Source organism: Gouania willdenowi, chromosome 5 (genome assembly GCF_900634775.1).
Source record: "Gouania willdenowi chromosome 5, fGouWil2.1, whole genome shotgun sequence".
In the NCBI taxonomy this organism is placed as follows: Eukaryota; Metazoa; Chordata; class Actinopteri; order Blenniiformes; family Gobiesocidae; genus Gouania; species Gouania willdenowi.
Window position 1 is genome coordinate 28,916,434 of NC_041048.1, and position 20,976 is coordinate 28,937,409.

At 41.0% G+C, this 20,976-nt stretch overlaps 1 protein-coding gene across 1 annotated transcript in view; it reads right to left on the reverse strand.

The window, feature by feature from the left end:
• Positions 1–10,855: 10,855 nt before the first annotated feature.
• Positions 10,856–20,976, reverse strand: part of wdr1 (WD repeat domain 1) — a 33,112-nt gene continuing 22,991 nt past the window's right edge. The window contains exons 9-15 of the mRNA XM_028446605.1: positions 20,464–20,551; positions 20,038–20,191; positions 19,800–19,887; positions 18,690–18,800; positions 12,073–12,246; positions 11,856–12,000; positions 10,856–11,385 (exon numbers count right to left, since the gene is read on the reverse strand). Of these exons, the coding sequence (XP_028302406.1) occupies positions 11,279–11,385; positions 11,856–12,000; positions 12,073–12,246; positions 18,690–18,800; positions 19,800–19,887; positions 20,038–20,191; positions 20,464–20,551 (867 nt within the window). The 3' untranslated portion in view covers positions 10,856–11,278. The remainder of the gene's footprint in view (positions 11,386–11,855; positions 12,001–12,072; positions 12,247–18,689; positions 18,801–19,799; positions 19,888–20,037; positions 20,192–20,463; positions 20,552–20,976) is intronic.

Consider the following 20,976-nt stretch of genomic DNA (forward strand, 5'->3'; position numbering starts at 1 on the left):
AGTTACAGAGTCTCAACAACTCTGTCTCCACCCTTTCCTCTGCACACACCCAACACAGCATAACGTGGATGGCTGTTCATCATAGGAATGGGATCCACACAAGGTTCCTGCTGCTAAACAGAAGGTTTTCCTTGCCGCCATGATGAATTCATGTTGGGTGTGGGATACATATGTATGTGTATATACGTATATATGCATATGTGTGTATCCATAAAATGAAGAGTCCGTCCTTAAGACTGCTCTACTGTAAAGTGTCTTGAGATACCATTGGTTATGATTTGGCGCTATACAAATAAAAGATTGATTGATTGATTGATTGATTGATTGAGAGTTGTGATAAAAGTACAAGTGCAACACAATAGAATAATAAAACAAGAGTGCATAAATATCATAAGAACAGCAACATTAAAGGACAAATAAAAATTAAAATCCAGTTAACTAAAAGCTTTACTGTAAAGTGTAGTCTTCAGCAGTGTTTTAAAAGTGTCCACACAGTTGAGCTCCCTGAGAGACTGGTGCAGGTTATTCCAGAGTCTGGGAGCTACAGCCTGGAACGCCAGGTCTCCTCTGGTCTTAAATTTAGTTTTTGGGGTCTTTAGGAGACCCTGACCTGAAGACCGAAGGCATCGCCCTGATGAGTAGGGGCACAACAAGTCCGAGATATATTTAGGGGCCTGACCATGTAATGCTCGGAACGTGAGAACCAATATTTTATATTCTATGCAAAACTTAACTGGAAACCAGTGCAGAGTAGCAAGAATGGGGGTAATATGGGATGTTCTAGAAGCACCAGTTAAAAGTCTGGCAGCAGCGTTCTGAACCATCTGGAGTCTGTTTAGGGTCGACTTATTAAAACAAGTAAAAACAGAATTACAGTAGTCAGTACGAGATGATATAAATGCGTGTATGACCAGTTCCAGATCTGATTTTGATAAAAGATGCCTCACTTTAGAGATATTTCTCAGGTGGTAAAAACAGTTTTTAGTCAATTTACGACAATGTCCCTCCAAAGACATGGACTGATCAAAAACAACCCCAAGGTTTCTGACGTACGGTATTTCAATCCAGTTTATTTTAGGTAAGATTTTCATTTTAACTGAAGCTATTCTGCCAAGGAGTGAGATGGGGAGATTGTTCCATCTTCGCAGATCATCTGTGACTTTATCCAACAGCGGATCCAGGTTTAGTTTAATTAATTCATTTAAGTTTGGTGATATATTTAAGCCTAGATATTTAATTGTATTTGTGGGGGAGGGATATTGTGGGTTTTGGCTTTCTGGGTTCCATGATTTTTTTGTTATTGGGAGGATTGATGATTTTGACCAGTTAATGGAATAATCTGATAGTTTAGAGAAGCTGTTTATTAGTTTAAATGCTTTTTCTAATGAGGATTGGGGTTCTTCCAAATAGAGTAATATATCATCCGCATAAAGATTTATTTTGTGTTCTGAGATGGATGAGTGGATTCCTTTATTAACAGTTTTGACGTACAGCTGCTGCGAGAGGTTCAACGAATATTGCAAAAAGCAAGGGTAGAGTGGACAACCTTGTCTCGTTCCCCTCTGCAGTGTGAAGCTTTGGGATGTTATTTTGTTTGTGGTTACTGAGGCCTTAGGTTTAGAGTATAGGGTGGAGATCCATTGTATGAATGATTCTCCAAAGCCAAATTTGCCAAGGACAGCTAGGAGGAACGACCAGTTGACTTTATCCAATGCTTTTTCTGCGTCGAGTGACAAGATTATTGTTTTCGTTTTAGAGTTCTGTGCCATGTTGATCAAATTAAACAGTCTTCTCACATTGTCTGTGGAGTGTCTATTTTTAATGAATCCTGTCTGGTCTTGGTATATAATTGACTGTACTACTGTCTCTAACCTGGAAGTGAGTGCTTTGGAAATAATTTTTAGGTCTGTGTTAATAAGTGAAATTGGACGGTGGCTTGAGGGTAACATGGGGTTTTTGTCTGGTTTAAGTAATAATATAATGTTAGCTGTATTTATGTGGCCTCCTACGTAACCTTTATTTTTAATCTCTGTTACAACTCTGAAAAAAAGCGGAGCCAGCATTGACCAGAAATGTTTTAAACCATTTGGACCGGGTGCTTTGCCTGTTGACATGCTATCCAAAGCATTTTGTAGTTCTTATAGGGTTAATGGTGAGTCTAAGGTGGTTTTCTGATCTATGGTGAGCTGTGGTAGGTTTAAGTTATTGAGGAAGGTTTTAATGTCTTCAGGGTCAGGGTTTAAGTTAGATGAGTATAGGTTTTGATAATAATCATGAAAAATCTGGTTTGGTCGTTGATATGGCAATTATTATATTAATCATTGTATCATCAAATGTGTGTTCATGTGTACAATTTGTCATGTATTTATACACTGACTGTATTATACTGTATCATTATACTTTTGAACAGAGTGTTGCTCCTTTGCCAAACTCAAACTCACATCCGGACTCAGATGCAGATACACACACGCACACGCACACGCACACGCACACACACACACACACATATACACAGACACATTATCAAGACAGATATCATTGCTCCAACGTCTCCACCGTTGGGGCATCTGACCCCCTCCTTTTTCTCTCATCAGGGTGGGACTTTTCTTTATCTGTATAAAGTTTAAGCTGTGGAACTTTCCATTTAGTTGCTGGCCACTTGCCCTTCCTATGGGATGGAAGACCTTTTTTGTACTCTTGCTCATTTAGTTTATAATAAATGTTTTTTTATAAAATCATCATGCTTTGACTGGACTTCATCATTCAATCAGAGTACAAATCATGTTTCCAAATGAGGGAAACAGCAAATTTGCCGTGACAGAGGCCACAGTGCAGGGAGAGCCGCTGGCATGGAGGTGAGGACATCAGTCTTAAGGTAAATCAATGTTAAAACAGGTCAAAGCCATGGTAAAATAGGCCACATTTTTATTCCGCCGGAACGCATCATGTCACTAAAGTCTCACTCTTCTCATTTTCTGAAACTTGGCAGCCCTGCACTTATGTGATAACACCACAGGGTAAGGGGCTGAATCGAAAAGGTTAGTGAAATGCACAAACATACAACCACAACTGGTATCCAAAGAATAAGTCAATCAAGGGAAAGTTGTGTGAGGTTTAGGAGGGGGTGTGTTATGGGTGTTGAGTGAATGTGAAACAAAAAAGGGTTAGGGGTTGTAGAAGAAAGAGTTGACATGAGGGTAGAGAGTGTCTTGTTCTCGAGACTGTGCGCGCCTATACATGTTTACCAACATCTGTAAAAAAGATATATATATATATATATACATAAAACATGCATATCTACATACACATATATACATCATTAGTTAATTTTTATTATAACTTATTTTTTATATTTATATTATTGTTGTTTTAATTATATTATTTTTTTCTTCCATTGTTGTTTTTTTTTTGTTTTGTTATTTTAATTTTTAATTTGAATTAATTAACTTATTTTACCCTTAAAATAGTGCTACCTTAAGTTCATCATAGAGATTTAACGGAAAAGTTATTCTTTAAATATTAATTCATACATCGCCTGGTTTTTTTTTTTTTTCCCTAGTAGAGCCAGGGGTTGTCAGAATCCTTAAACATGTAAAGTTTGTCTACAACCATTTTTTAATGTCTGTCTTTGTCATCGATAGGCCATTTCATTTAAGCGGTTGGAGGAACAGAGTAGAGCTGAGGCCACATTTCCAGGTGCAGACCAAAGTGTATTTATTAATGACTTCAAAATAGAAAATAATTTATGAGAAAATAGGCAAAAACAAGATTAAAACATGTGCAGCGCTCCAACCATAGCTCACTTAATGCAGCACCCTCCCCCAACAATGCAGCTGAGCAGCTTTTATAGGCTGACAGATGATTAAGCCCCAGCCTATTCTGAAGCACAGGAAAGTTCTTAAAAACAACAATTTTATTCTTCCACACTATACATTACAAATCTAACAATGTAAAAACATTCCATAACCTCTACCAAATATGTTTTATTAAGTTTACTGTATCTATATTAAAAACAAACATCTAATTTAGCACATTTAAAATAAACACCCCTCCTGCTCCTCACACAATGGTCCCTCCTGGAACCTTCTTAAGGTAAATGGTAAATGGACTTGATTTTATATAACGCTTTATCACCACACTGAAGCAGTCTCAAAGCGCTCTTACATATCAGGGTGTTCCGGCTCTCTGGGGAATCTTTTAGCCGGAACACCTGGGGCCAGACCAGAGATACAAAGTAAGTTCATTTTTCACACAATTATATATTTTACATTTAGTTTCACTCATACTTTACTCTCTGTTGCAGGTCCACAACCATGGGAAAGACAATCAATAAACATTTGTTTAAAAAGATAATATGCATGCGTCTTTTGTCCAACAAGTAATGGACTTGCTTCATTACAGTCTTTGTCAGTTTTCTTTAAAACAGGATACAGGATTTTCCATCGTTCGTTTATCTCTCCAGGGAATTGACCATTCATGCTGAACTGCGTACCTTTAAGTTCCCGACATTTACTTTTAACTTTTAATCTGTTGAAAGTGCTCAATTTTGGCAAAGATGGGGCGTGGGTGTATGTGGTCCGAGTCTATGGAAAGTGGTGAAGTGGTGAAGACGGTTTCTGCCAGGATTTTTAGCGCAGATGACATTAAGTTTTCCAGCAGAGCCTCTGGTTCATCATTGGGGCTTTCTGGAATACCTGAAAAGATCACATTTTCTCAGATACTGCGAGATTGGACATCCAGAACTGTCTCTTTAAGAAGTTTGTTTTCATTTTTCAGCTCTCTTAAGTAGTAAGTAAGTAAATTTTATTTCTATAGCGCTTTTCACAGATACAGTAAAATCACAAAGTGCTGTACAGGCAAAAATGAAACTAAAACAAACATCACAAAAGGATAATAAAACACAATATAATCTAAAACAACAGTAGGAACATCATAAAAACATAATGAAATTAAAAATAATTTAAAAGCTTTTCTGAAAAGTGCGATCTTCAGATGTTTTTCAAAAGAGTCCACACAGTAAAGCTCACGGAGGGACTGGTGTAGGCTATTCCAGAGCCTTGGCGCCACCGCCTGGAACGCTAGGTACCCCAGGTTTTAAACTAAGTTTTTGGGATCATAAGGAGACCCTGACCTGATGACCGAAGGGTGCGCCCTGAAGAGTAGGGGCACAAGTCAGTAACGTAGTGAGGGGCCTGACCATGCAATGCATGGAAAGTGAGGACTTGAATTTTAAACTCAATACAAAAATTAACTGGAAGCCAATGAAGACCGGAAAGAATGGGGGTAATGTGGGCTGTTCTGGGAGCACCGGTCAAAAGTCTGGCAGCAACATTCTGAACAATCTGAAGTCTCTTTAGAGTCGACTTGTTAAATCAGGAGAAAACCGAATTACAGTAATCAATGCGTGACGAGTTGATCATTTCGAGATCTGATTTGGACAGCAAATTCCTCACTTTGGAGATATTTCTCAGATGATAAAAACAGTTTTTAGTCAGTTGACGACAGTGACCCACCAAAGACATTGATTTATCAAAAACAACCCCAAGGTTTCCGAGACAGTTTTTCATAGATGTGCCCAGATCACCAAGGGAATTCTTGATCAAAGGGATCTTTTTATCAGGAGCGATGATCAGAGTTTCTGTTTTGCCAGAGTTTATCTGCAGAAAAATTAATGTCAACCAGTTTTTGATAGCAGATACACAGTTCGTGCCAATGTAAATGATAGATTGAATAAAATACAGCAGTGGTCCCTTATTTGTAAATCTTCAATGCTTTGTTGGTCAATTTTTAAACCAAAAGTAAAGACTAAATCCAAAGTATGACCTTTAGTGTGCATTGGACTCGACACATGATGCACAAAGTGAAAAGAATCCATGAGACACAAACTCGACTGCCATAGTACAGGAGGAGTTATCAACATGGAGATTAAAATCACCAATAATAATACACTCTCCAGCTTAACAATAGATGACATGAACTCAGTATATTCGTCTAGAAATGAACAAGCAGGACCAGGTGGTCGGTAAATTAAAACACAGTAAAGAGTGTTAATTTCCAACCTTCCACGTCTGGAGCTTGAAGGAGTTGAAAGTGTCCGTGTCTATCAGTCTGCAGGAGAAAGAATTCCGGCACACGAGCGCCAAACCACCACCATGACGCGTGAAAACGAGGAGTCCCAAACACGTAGCAGTCCGGAGGGCACAGCTCATTCAGATGAACAAACTCATTCTCCCACTGCCAGGCCTCCAAGAGGCCCACCAAATCCAGCTTGCGGGACATAAAGAGGAGATGAGCTTTGTTTGCTAGCAATCTAACGTTCTGAAAGCACAGGCATAGAGTCACTTCTTCATTAACCTGTGGAAAGCAGCGGCCGAAGGGAATGGCATCCGTGCTAAGACGCTGCCAGCGGCAGATGACAAAGGCCGGCATTCAGACGCACGGTAGCCACAGGCTGGATTTGTGAGCTTCCTGGAAACCAGGAACAGTCCTCGGATTGGACCTCCAAAACGCCTTGATCCTCACCAGGAAACCACCGCGTCGACCCCGTCTTTTGGCACGCTTCCTCCGTGGGACAGATGTGCGCAACAGGTAAGCAGGAACCGAGGCTAAGTGAGGAGGAAGTCTGGATGCTTGGTCCTCAAAATTGTGATTAAAACGTACCTTATGCGAATGATTTAGGTCCATACGTGCCTGACGGTCAAAAACCAGCAACGCAGTGACTGGTACAATAATCCACAAAATTCAGCAATAAGGAACAGCTCCAGCAGAGCAGGCAGAGCAGCTGGAACACGCTGGCACCATCTTGGCTCAATCACCTAAGGGAGCTGGCCTGCAATGGACCTCACCTCCAATGTTACTGCAGATAAAGCCGAATGGACGTCATTTTTCTCTTTTTGTAAGTCCTGAATTTATTGGTAGGCAAATTCCAGGCTGACCTTCATTTCCGTCTAGTGATTTCTATTTGTTTTTGAGGTAACACACATATTAATAAAATCCTACTTTAAGCAGTGTTTGAACCCCTCCTTCCACACAGTTTGAACAATAATATCCTTTACAAGATAACACTTTGCTTTGGTTACATTAGGACCGGGTAATATGGACCAATACTCATATCTCTATATTTTTCCTCAAAAAGGCAATAGGTGATATAAACCTTTTATTTTTTATCAATAGTTTTACAAGAAAAACAATAATGGGTCAAAGTCAGTGGAGCCACAAAGACCGTATTACTACTACTTTATTATCACGAAATGTGACTGTCACACTCAAAGGGTGAGGCTTGGCAGCTCTGCATCTAACTCTCACTATAAATCAATAAACTCTTTCCCACCCTTTCCAATTCCTACCCTGACTTAATTTATTTAATTGCAATAACAAAACATACATTGCTGTCTTTAAAAGATTGCACTTTTTGTAGTGTTGACCTTTGACATCATGTGCAGTCAAAAAAAATAATATTTGAAGATGTTTTACATTTAGAAATCAAACAGATTTTGTGGAATTTGGTCAAGTGTCCTAGTTATTTATATCTGATTTGTCTCATCGCTTACGTACTTGCTTGTGTGATTGTTAGATTTAGATCAGATGTCCTAAAACTGTTTGTTCTGTAGGCTTTGTGAAAGTTGACCTGAATATATTTTATTATCTGTAAATAAGAGTTATTGGACATTTAATTATAGTATGTTAAAAAAGAAATTCACTTCAGTTTTAAATATGTATTCAATATAACGCAGCTATTTTGATCCATTACACTAGTACAGTAACACTGCCATGTTATCTGTACACGTAGATCAGCGACCAGTGTTTTTAGAAAGTCTTTGTAGCCCTTCAGGCTGCAACGCAGCAGACTGGATGGCGACGTGTTTGTTTGCATATCTTTTCACTGAATTTGATAGGGCGTGTTTTGTGTAATTATGTAAAATTGCTGCAGTGAATCCAGTTGAAAATTGGCCTAAGGGCCTGTAGAACAAGAATCTGGAGCAGTTTGCTAAAAACAATTTGATTTTTTTAATGAATTTGTAGTGCAATATCTCTGTACTGTGCTGTATGTATTGGGTGCAAATTCAGTGTGTAATTATGAGAAAATGCTAAAGAGAATCCAGTTGAAAATGGCACAGATATACCTGAGGGCCAGTAGAACAAGAATGTGGAGGAGTTTGCTAAAAACAATTTGATTTTCGATTAATTTTTGGCTTCTGATGACTTTACCGTAATACACAATGTAAACGGGCATTTTAGTTATAAACCGCTGATGGCGTTTCCGCAGTCTTTGACCTGGCCCCTCCAAAAACTTAATTTGGTTTTATTTTAGCCATTCAGAGGTGGATTAGCTAGAATGTTTTGGTTCATTGTCCTGCTGCACAATCTGAGAATGCTCGAACTTGGAGGCATAAACTGATGGCCAGACATTCACCCTGAGGATTTTCTGGTAAATGGCACAATTCTTTGTTTTTGATGGCGAGCAAGAAATACTGAACAACGGAACACAAAACTCAGAGCCATTGAATCAGTTCGGCCTGCATGCACTTACCTTTGAATGCAAAGTAGCCCTACAATGAAATTAGTCTTTGAAATTTACCTATCCTGTTGAGAAATATGTAATTTAAAAAAAAGAATAAAAATCTGTAAGGAAACAATATAACATCTAATTAAGTATTGTCACTGGATTTATTTCTCTTTTTCATCCCCCTGTAACTGTGTAATAAGACTCACTACAACTTTAATGAGAAGTGTGAGATAGAGTGGCTGCACATCACTACAGTGTTTGGCGAATTTGAGAGTGAATCTCTATTTTATCTCTTGAGAATGTTTGTCAAAGCTAGAAATCCACTTTCATACAAGTATGTTGTTGCAAAGGGCATCAAAGTCTTAATAGCACGTTTGGCTAGTGCAAAGCAATTCGTGACATTTGCACATTTTTGATGAGATTGGTTTCTGTCACCATGGGTGGTCTTACATAGGCCAATGTGTAATTTGTGGCAATGCTTGGAGGCTTCTGACTGCTGGCTTATTTATATTCTAGTTTCCAATTTTTCTTCACGTACCAATATGACAATTTGCACAACCCCTAAGGGTACCCGGACCCCACTTTAATAACCTAGGGTAGTGGTTCCTAAACTTTTTGTGCCTAAGACACACTAGGACAAGTAAAAATCTGAAGACACGCCTATTGTGCAAAATAGCCTTTATAACATGTTATCACTGATATCATGTACAATATCACATGTAGCTGTACAAGAAAGCGCTACACTTTCCCTCTCGCTGTTTCTCTGTTAATGTTGTTCTACAGCCTTTGTCACAGTCTTATAATTCCTGCCTGTGCAACCATGGCAATAATGTGTTCTTTTTTGGGTGGGGTGGGGGTTAGGTATAAAGTTTGCCTCTGTGCATACAAAGTAGTAAATTAAAATATTATTTTGTGTAGTTGTATATTATAATAATAATGTATGCGTCAAGTGTCTTTATAACATCATGGCTTCCAACACTTGAAAAAGGAAGGACTTGACCAGACTCAGGATTTCACTCATTCTTACTTTTAGTCTTTAAAGTGACAAGAAAGGTGAAAAACCTTTGAACACAAAGCAAATAAGTTAATAATTTTTCATCAAACAAGGTAAGTACAAATAAACAATTTCAGTTAAGTACATTTAATTTGGTAAAACTATATTTTAAACTTGTATTCATTCAATGCAGGTAAATGATCTGTAAAAATTAGGCATTACCCAAACAGAAAACTAGGTTTACTTGTATAACCTGAAACCATTTTCCTTATGTTTATATCAATTATAGATATTACAATTTAAATTTAACAATTTCTCAACAGAAATACTTTTACCTAACTATTTTCATAGATAGTATTTCTATATTAAAAATATAACAAATTTCAATAACTTATTTTATGCTTTAAATACATAAACAAGGTTTTAAGCAAATTTTAAATTATTTTCCTCTTCTCAAATGAACAATAATTAACTCAGCAAATGAAATGAGAAAATTAATTATACAATGATGAGTTCACATTTTAACAGTCCAGTCATTATGAGCCCTTTTGCTTTCAATCCTTTTCCCATGTGTATTGTGCAGCGCTTGTTTCAGGTGTTCTCAGTTTCGTGGCCCACAACCAAAGGCTGTTCATATGGTCACTCAGTATGAATGCGCTCACCTGTTGAGGTGCGCTGCAGAGAATCATGCGCGCACCCAGCATTACGCGCTCGGAGCACTCAGGCAGATCGTAACAACAATACGGTTGTCACAAAATCTCACGGCACACCTGGACTTGCCTTACGGCACACCAATGTGCCATGGCACACCATTTGGGAACCCCTGACCTAGGATATAGTTGATTCAATAATTATATAGCAGCCACAGCTATGACATGAAACCTTTTGAGTATATTAATTAAACAAATCCATTGAATTTAAAACTAAAAAAATCATTGACAGGGTTTTGAAGAAGTAATTTGTTAAGAACACTTCAATGTATCCTACCCATCGTGTGCACATTCATTTTTGTATAAAAATGACAGATGTACAAAAAAAAACTAACTGCATAAAGTGTCTTTATTATTTAGTCACTTCCACAGTGGAAGCAAATTATTAAAGACAGTAAAAAGGAAAGCATGAAGAGCATAGTGAACCCAGACAAACCACAGCAACAGCACGGGACCTGCTGAGCAAACAGCACCTAGATTGTTCATTTTATTCATATTTTCTTGGTTCATATTATTGTTCTCAAATCCAAATCAGAAAGTATTGGAAATTAGGAAATATGTAACTTTTTAGAATAAAGCAATATGCTACAAACAAACCAACTCCCACAATCACAGTCCCTCAAACCAAGAAATAAGTCAGGCAGCTCAAGTTAGTAGAGTTACAACTAATCACAGGAATGTAACCCAAAAAGGTTTTATTTCTTTCAAATACATTTCTGCCGATTTCATCACTTTTTTGAGTGTAGAATCCTGATGGGTCATTTAAATAATCCCAGTTGGGTTTCCACATTTGGAATGATGAGTTTTACACAATTTTATAAATTCATCACACACATAAGTAAAAGCACTTATAGTGACATCAGCTTTTTGCTTTCATGGAAAATACATCAAAGAGACATGAATGATCTGATTTGTAGGATTGCCCCCACCAAAAACATTTACACTTTAGCATTTTTAAGCAAATGAAAACATTGCTCAGATATTGAAAGAACCTGTTGTGAAAGAAACCATTGAAGTCTTTTAATAGTCCTTGTTCCTGGAGGTGTAGCGCTCCTGTCTATTTGCAGTTCAGAATAGAATAGTCCACACCTTGACAGAAGCATCATGGGAGGTAGTCACAAGAGTATGTGGATCTATCCAGGCAAGAGCGCTGACATGATGTAACCGATGGGCATCTGCAGAAATGGTTAGTGACAAATTGGGATAATGCTATTCTATATTTTAGAGTAAAGTTATAGAAAAGATTGTCAAGAAGTGTTTTTAATCATTTCTGTTCAAGAGCCACAGACCGTCCAAACTGATCGTCTCTGGATGTGTTCATACTGTTGCTTTAAAATCCAATTTGATTATTTTCTCCTCTTTTAGGGAACGTTAACCAAATACATAAGGTGCATTACTACAGATGTAGTAATGTACATATCTGCAAAATCAAGTCCAGCGCTAAAATACACTATTCTGTCACAGCTGAACAATAAAGAATTTGGCCCATAGGCTTTGTTTGCTAAGTTTTAAAATGTTCCTTTTTTTAACTGTTTAAAACAATGGTCATGATTAGTTACATTACAATGCATGGGATCAGTAAACCAAGAAATACAAAATGATCCTATCTGCATGCATTTGTAAAATTAGATATTGTATGACTAACCTGCTATTTTGATCCTCCATTCTGAATCCTGAACAGTCCAGACATACACCATCATGTCCATCCCAGCAGATGCAAAGTGTTCATTGTCCGGTGACCATGCTAAGGTCACAGGTCTGGCATGATGACCATGGTATTGATTTTTAACCTTTAGAAAAGAAAAAAAATATTTTCATACAATAATGATACAAAAAAATCTAAGGCAGCCAGTTTTCATTACCACATAGTTATCTGCCACAGAAAAGACTGTGACAACTTTCATGCCATCACCAACAGCCAGATAGGCCCCATCGTTTGAGAAGCTCATGTCTGTGACTGGTTCTTGAACAACCAGAATTTTACCCTCATCCTTTAGGGTGTTGCTCTGCAGAGAGTAAAGTCGAATCTTTCCATCCTGATGAGCAAAAGCAAATTAAAGATTAATACAGCTATACAAAGTTTGTGTGCTGGGTTCATAAATGCAGATCAAGGCTAAAGCAAACAATTTATGCTGATCAAATAGATTTTTTTTTAATCAAATGTATTTTTAAATTACTTTATAGTCAGTGTTGGGTAAGTTACTTTGGAAAAGTAATTAATGCAACTTCGTTACTTTCTTGAGACTGTAACTAATAATGTAACTACTTGTGTCACAAATATGTATTTTTTTATGCTTTACTGAAGCTATTTAAATAAAAATCAACTAAAGAAATTTGTTCAGACCATTAACAGGAAAGTTAATTATTTAATCAGCCAGGACAATTAAATTAGGGCAATTTAATCTTCAAACTTTATTATTTATTTATTTTTTTAAATGTCTTGATTTCAAACTAGGCAATAAAACAAACAAAAAGTTTGTAAGAAAAAAAGGAAATACATTCAGTGCAAATCAAGTCTGTAAAATACATAATGTTTAAAAATGCTCAAAGATTTTTTTCTGCCTCGAGGCTTAGTTAAAAAAAATGTTTACAGTGCAAAGCCTGGTAAGTCCTGGGTAATTTTCATGTGATACACACACTGATGTCACAAGCAAAGAAACTTAGGGTGGAGCTATGGACGGAGTTTTACTATGTGGTCCGAGAAGAGTGTCAAGGTAAATTAAAGTGTTCCTTGAGAAGCGGTGTTCGGGTGGATGGAGCCATGTAGAAACCCAGGGTTTCTTATACAAAACCTGCCAGCGAGCAGGTTCAGTTCACGAAGAATGTCACCGTGGTGACAGGCCGGAGTGGCGTACGCGCCCCCTCCCTCTGTTGAGCTGGAATACCTGTGTTGAAATTAGTGGCTTCTCAGTGCAGCTACAATGGATGGCTCTCATATCTGCACATCCTGTTGTTTGCAGCCAGAGGATGGCCACGACCTATGCCCCCATGCCTTGGTCCAGAGCACCTACAGGAGGCGCTGTCAGACAAACCATGCATGAACTGCAGCTACTTGCCTCGGGCAGCCAGGGTTGCCAGGTTGGCGGGGGTGGGAGGCTCAGTAGCCAAAGTCAACCTCCCCCCGGGCCAGCCAACTCCGGCCCGTCAGACGCTCTAAGAGGCGGGCAGAGGCTACGGCAGCTGCTCCTTCCAGGAAGAGAATGAAGTCTGGCCAAAGTGGGTTATCATCTAGAGTCGAGCAGCTATCTGCTCAATTGGCTCAGATGAGATCCCTGCTGGCCAACAGCCAGCCGGTTATTCCCCTGGTGCTGAAGCGGCACTCTCTCCCCCAATGCCAACGCTGCTGCCCTAAGAGGATACACTCTTTGGCGGTTTTGGCTGGCCATTTCTGTGATTATGGGGAGACTTTGGATGTCGGATCCCAGATGTCTGAGCAGGGCTCCAACTCCTCAGATCAGAGTTCAGGGGCCGAGGTGGAAGACATCTCCATGTGCGCTGTCATGCGCCTGGCTCTACAGCAGCTGCACACAGCTGTCCCACAGCAGGCAGAGACGGCACCTGCAAGCACCTTCTTCAGGCGCAGGCCTGTCCCCACAGCCTTCGCTATTCCACATTCGGAGGATTATCTGAAGGAGTTACAGTCCTGTTGGAGGGACAGTAAGGCTTGCTCCGGTCTCTCTGCAGATGGGCGGACCCTGGCAGCCATGCATAATGCAGTGGGGGCTGGCCTGGATCACACTCCATCCATCGAGCTTGGGTGAATAATGTCCATCTTGGTCCAAGCTCGTCGTCAGGTTTGGCCGTCCCAGTCAATCTTAACGGAGGCAGCCAGGAGAATGCTGCACAGCCTTCCAGTCGAACTGGGGGAGATATTTGGTCCAGCAGCCCAGGAAGCGCTGCAACGAACCATCCAAGGCGGGGCAAACCAGGCAGCAGCTTGCCAGGCTTAGCCTCCACCTGAGAGACCCCCGGCCGGCAGGCTTAGGGGTCCCCCGGCTGTTTCTCGCACCCACGTGCCACCAACAACCCACTCCACTGGTCGTTGTGATGCCCAGCGTCCCGCACGGAGACCGGTCCGGGATTTTCGGGGCTCTGCTTGCCTGCCCCCCCCAAGACAGTTTCGAGCTCCGGAGCCTGTCCGCCCTCCCACTAGGGCCCTGAGGGGCAGATATTGAGGCCTTGGGGCCGGCGGTCGGATATTTTTCGCATCAGCAGCTCTAACAGTGGGCTACTCATCCGGCCAAGGCTCTCACATTAGACCAGGAGCTGTCCACCCTCCTGGGCAAAGGCGCCATAGAGCCTGTAGACCCACGGTCAGGTCACAGAGGGTTCTACTCAATTACTAGTGGCAAAAAATCCAAGCTTTCACTTGGATGCCAAGCAGCACAGGAGCAGGTAACTCAAGGTCTCTCAACAGTGTCTTTGCGCCCTGGCTCCGTGGAGGGACAGGGCTTACTAGCTCAGAAGCGTCCCTATAGGCTCTGTTCCATCTCGCAGGGAGACCGTCACCACAGACGCATGCCCCTCAGGATGGGGTGCAGTGTGGCAGAGCAGGACGGCTCATGGGCGTTGGCCTGTGGAAGACCGAGGTGCACACATCAATGTGTTGGAGCTGCATGCGGTTCACTTAGCTCTCAGGCACTTCTTGCCACATCTGAGGGACAAGCATGTCCTTGTGCGGTCAGACAACACGTCAACAGTGTATCATATAAACCATCAGGGCAGTACCAAGTCTGCACGGCTGCTGGAAGTGGCAAGGGATCTCCTCACATGGGCAGCCCCCTGCTTGATCAGCATACGAGCAATGCATATACCAGGAGAGCAGACCAACTTGGCAGACTTCCTCTCCTGTCGGAAACCTCCGTCAGGGGAGTGGCACCTCCACCCGAAGATAACAAACATTATATGGAGCATATTCGGCAGGGCAAAGGTGGACTTCTTCGCTTTGGAGCAGTCGACTCACTGCCCTCTGTGGTTCTCCTTGGTCGAGACGACCAGTCCTCGAGGCCAGGACACATTGACTCATCCTTTGCCGGATGGCCGCTTGTATGCCTTCCCTCCATTTCCTCTGATTCAGCTGGTACTCCACAGAGTTTTTCAGGAGGGCCACAGGATCCTGCTTGTCCTGCTGGCCAGGAAGGCGCTGGTTCCCACTGCTGCACAGCCTCTGTCACGGTGCACCGTGGCGCCTTCCCGACAGGAGGGACCAACTGGCCGGGCAGACTTGGCACCCCAATCTGCAATGCCTTCAACTGTGCGTTTGGCCATTGGGGGCCCGAGACACTCCTAAGTGTCTGTGCCGACCCAGTTAGATATACTATAATGAATGCAAGGGCGCCGTCTACTCGCCTCCAGTATGACAACAGATGGAAACAGTTTTCCCACTGCCCTGTGCCAACTATTCTGGACTTCCTCCAGTCCCTCCTCGACAAAGGGCTTTCTCCTTCAACGCTGAGAGTCTATGCTGCAGCAATATCTTGCCGACATATGATGGTCGACAATGGCACGATTCGTAGCCACAAGCTGGTGTCCCTTTTCTTGAGAGGAGCTTTTTTTTCTCCGAGAGCCACAAGGTCTCCAGCATGGGATCTTCCCCTGGTGCTGGAGGCATTGCGCCTTCCCCCATTTGAACCCTTGGCACAAGCAGCGCTGAAGTGGGTTACCCTCAAGTCAGCGTTCCTTCAGGCCATTTCCTCCGCAAAGTATGTCAGTGAGCTGCACGCCCTGTCAGTCAGCGACACATGTCTGAGGTGGAATTCAGATTACTCAGGAGTCACTCTGTGGCCGAACACAGCTTTTCTCCCTAAGGTGCTGTCCCGCACTCACCTCAACCACCCCATTCGGCTGGCACGGTTCAACCCTTCTTCCATGGAGCCAGAGGTCCAGCCTGACCTGTTGTGCCCAGTGCGTGCCCTGAGAGCCTACATTGCAGCTACTGTAGGCTTTTGGGGGTCTGACCAGCTCTTTCTCTGTTCTCTCCAAACAGCGCCTGTCCCACTGGATTGTCGATGTGATTGCCCATGCATTTCGGGCAAGTAACAGTCTCCTCCCATCTGGTGTACGGTGCCACTCTACCAGGAGTGTTGCTACGTCATGGGCTGCCCTGAGGGGAGTGCCCCTGGAGGACATCTGTGCAACGGCCTCATGGGCGTCACCGGACACTTTCTCCAGATTCTACAGGGTGAATGTTGCCACACCCCATCCATTGGCTGTGGTCCTTCGGCCAGAGTCCTCTGATCCTACACACTGAAGGGTGGTAAGCTGAATTCTTCGTGACTTTTCTGGTATAAGTCATTCAGTGCTTAAAGCACCGCCTCTGGTGGTCAGCAGGGATGAAATAGAACAAAGAGTTGTGACTATGGTTCTATGAATCCCGAATGACCGCTGGAGCTCTTGGTCACTCAGAATCCTTGTGTGCTTGCGAGAAGATTCTATAGGAAAGTGCCCTGGAGTGATACCTGAAGATATAAACTTCCTCCGGGTCATCCAGGGGTCACGGGTGACATTTTTGGTATACATACTCACACTGCGCATGCGCGAAGGGGAATATTCAGTGCTTAAAGCACCACCTCTGGCGGTCATTCGGGATTCATAGAACCATAGTTCCATTCGTAACTCTTCGTTTGAACATTACCCGCTTTCTGGAGTACCCATCTCTGTCAAAAAAACAAAACAAAAAATAGCTGCTGCAACATCTACTGCCATCCCTACACATGCACGTAAAATCCCTCCTGCAACCAAAGCAAAATAAGTAAATTTATACCAAAACACACGACCCCAGCCAAATAGTACAGTACTGATGATGAGTTTGATCAAATGGTGAATACTGATTTCAAACCCTTTTCCATTGAGGAGGACAAAGATTTTATAAAATTAGGCAATTATAAGGCTTCTCCTAAAAACTCTGAGCACAAAACCTTTAATTTTTGTAAAGCAAATGTAAACCATTAGGCTACAAAAGTTCCTAAATTAAGAAAGTTCAGGAGTCGAAAAAGTCTGGTACTCATCTGTTAACTTGATTTTGCCTCAGCCTACACTTAGTTTGATTGAAAAGTTTATTTTGAATTTAAAAAAAGTTTATACAAGTTTAAATGTGTAGCTGTCTGTCTACATCTTTGAAATGTTGTGGCAGCTCCTTTGTTGTGATATATCATTAAAAAAAAAAAAAAAAAAAAAAATCACAACATATACAGTGAAGAAAATAAGTATTTGAACACCCTGGACAATCTCAATCGGAGTGGAGCCCCATGCAAGATATCACCTCGTGGGGTCTCAATGATGCTAAGAAAGGTGAGGAATCAGCCCAGGACTACACGGCAGGACATGGTCAATGACCTGAAAAGAGCTGGGACCACTGTTTCCATGGTCACTGTTGGTAATACACTAAGACGTCATGGTTTGAAATCATGCATGGCACGGAAGGTTCCCCTGCTTAAACCAGCACATGTTAAGGCCCGTCTTAAGTTTGCCAATGACCATTTGGATGATCCAGAGGAGTCATGGGAGAAAGTTTTGTGGTCAGATGAGACCAAGATTGACCTTTTTGATCATAATTCCACTATGCGTGTTTGGAGGAAGAAGAATGATGCGTACCATCCCAAGAACACCATCCCTACTGTGAAGCATGGGGGTGGTAGCATCATGCTTTGGGGGTGTTTTTCTGCTCATGGGACAGGACGACTGTACTGTATTAAGGAGAGGATGACTGCAGCCATGTATTGTGAGATATTGGCCAAAAACCTCCTTCCCTCAGTCAGATCATTGAAGATGAGTCGTGGCTGGATCTTCCAACATGACAATGACCCAAAGCACACAGCCAGGAAAACCAAGGAGTGGCTTCGTAAGAAGCATATCAAGGTTCTGGAGTGGCCTAGCCAGTCTCCAGACCTAAATCCAATTGAAAATCTTTGGAGGGAGCTGAAAGTCCGTGTTACTCAGCGACAGCCCAGAAAGCTGACTGATCTAGAGAAGATCTGTGTGGAGGAGTGGGCCAAAATCCCTCCTGCAGTCTGTGCAAACCTGGTGAAGAACTACAGGAAACGTTTAACCTCTGTAATTGCAAACAAAGGCTACACTACCAAATATTAACGTTGGTGTTCAAATACTTATTTTCAGCTGTATCACACGAATAAATTGTTAAAAAAATCATAGATTGTGATTTCTGGATTTTTCTTTTTAGGTTATCTCTCATACAGTGGACATGCACCTTCCATGAAAATTCCAGACCCCTCCCTGATTTCTAAGTGGGAGAACTTGCAAAATAGCAGGGTGTTCAAATACTTATTTTCTTCACTGTATAGTACAGTGCATTCACGCACAAATTACAAATTCTTACGTGTGCCGTGTGTTAATTTAAACTTAACAGAACTGGAATATTCTTCCATGTCAGGTAAATTCACAAGGGTACATATTTTGATCCGTCTTTTGAAGAGCAGGACATGGTTTAGCTAATTTGTAGTTAAATGAGTGAGATACTTACTGATCCACCCACAGCAACAGTGGTGCCACTTGGATGAATGGCTCCAGTCTCAGGTTCAAACCCAAGATTATCCAGAGTGAACACTTTTTTCTTATCTTTCAGCAACACGACCTAACATAGGCAACCAAAGAAACATGTTCAAACTTTTAACATTCCGGTATAGTTAAGCTTTGGTCGATCTGAATCAAATGTGACATGACAATCTCCATAAAAACAGGTCCATCAGAATTCCCATGAAAGCTGAACATTTCTATTGTAAAGACAGAGTTTATGTTATTACTGGCTGTACAACAGTTAGTTCCGACCAAGTAATTTAATTGGATAACAGACATTACAAGAGTGCTGATATAGAGTAAAAACAGCACCGGGACTCTGCTGTACAGCTGATCCAAATACTGTTACATCTTGGGTTAACTACACCACAATGCACTGCATGCTCTCCACATGCGAAACTACAGTATATTGTTGGCAAATGATTAAATTAACTTTGTCATTTATTACTGTTGACTAACAAACTACACATGTAGAACTGTTACGTAATGGCAATTTCACACTGAAGGTCGTGCTGAAATATCAGCACTGGTATAATTATCTACGGCACTCTGTGCGACTCATACCAGTGCTGATATTTCAGCACAACAATACTCCCTCATGTGATATCGCTTAATTTTCAAATTCATTGCTAAAATGGCATCGCCAGTTTAATTTAAAAAAAATTATTCACAGTTTGCTTGTTGAAAGTAGGATAACGCTACACAGATGTAATACTGTCACTTTATTAATAATTGTTCTTGTTAAATGTAGAGAATAGTACCCTACTTGCTGACTGCAAACAAAATATAAGGGCTACAGTCAAAATATGGTTTAAGTCTGAAGTTTTTTTGTATTTGATCTGCTTCTTTGGTAAATATCATTTTTGTGGCTTTGTCTGTCTTACTTGTCTAAAATAGTTAAATGAAAAATGGATAGAATATGGATAACCTAATACATTATGTGATCATTAATTGGTATTAGCCGTTACCACCAATGGTAATTGGCTATAACAACCCTGATCAAAGCATCACTTATAATGCCCCACAACCTCACTCAGTCAGCATTAGTGGACATTACCTGCCCAATGCAGACAGCGAGCGACACTCCTCCTACAGCGACAGACACACTTTTTGGCTGGAAATCCATCTTTAGCACATCAGAAGCACTGAAAACCAAAACTAAGTTACTTATGAGCTGTGTGTGGGAATTAGGGGGGACCTGTATCACCAAGCCAAAGAACCCCCAAGGACCAGATACTGAAAATCAATGTTTTACCTTTACCGACCTTGATAATACTTATATTCACATTGCTAACCTGTACTCCTTTTTGATGTTGGTGTAGCGAAGAGTGTCATCCATGCTGCATGTCACCAACTCCTCGGAGTCATTTATCACCATTTTGGTCACCTGGTTGGTGTGGCCTTTTCCTAAGAAACAGTCATTATCTCCAGTGTCTGCATCCCAGTAATGTGAAGCCGAAGGTTGAGGAAAACCTCTCACAGGTAAGAGGTGACAGCCTGTACTATAAAAACAAAGCCAGCTGCACCAACAAATCAGAGTAACACTTAAAAAATCCTTCAATAATGTTTGTTGTTTAAATTATATCAATTAACTCAATTATTTTGCTTTTAAAAATAATGTAGTTATCTGCCATTTGTCTTAAAAAACTTGAAATATTTTTTACAAATCCTCTTCAGTGGTTTAAAGAACAAGAACTTTGCATTGAGCAGCTTAAGGATATTGATATGTCCATCGCTACTCCCAGAGTAGATGTAAGATTTTCCATCCCTTTTGTGAACCGTCAGACACTGGATGGCTTTGCTGTGGCCCTAAAAGAAGAAAGTTAAGCTCGTAAAATAAATATTTCTTTTTCAGTTTATACAATCTACTTTTTACTTTGTCAAGTCTGCTGCTTTAAATAGATCCTCCTAAACCTAGCTACGAAAAGCTAAAAAAGCATTACAATAAACACAGTACATTGTGATCTCTTGTTCATCCCACACTTTCAGTTCCTTTTCAGTAAATTTTTGCTGCTTTTTCCGCAAAATGTTCTGTATTTTTCATGCAGCCCGCAAAGTGATCTTTACCAGGCAACTGTTCTATGGTGGAAGTAGATAAGACAAGTTGTCCGGGGGAAGTAACAGTGGCTCCAGTAACACAAATTAAACAAGACTTGTTTTCATTAATCTGTTTGATCAACAAATCCTGTTTTAAATCTAAAACTTTAAAGTAAAAACATTTAGAAAATACATGT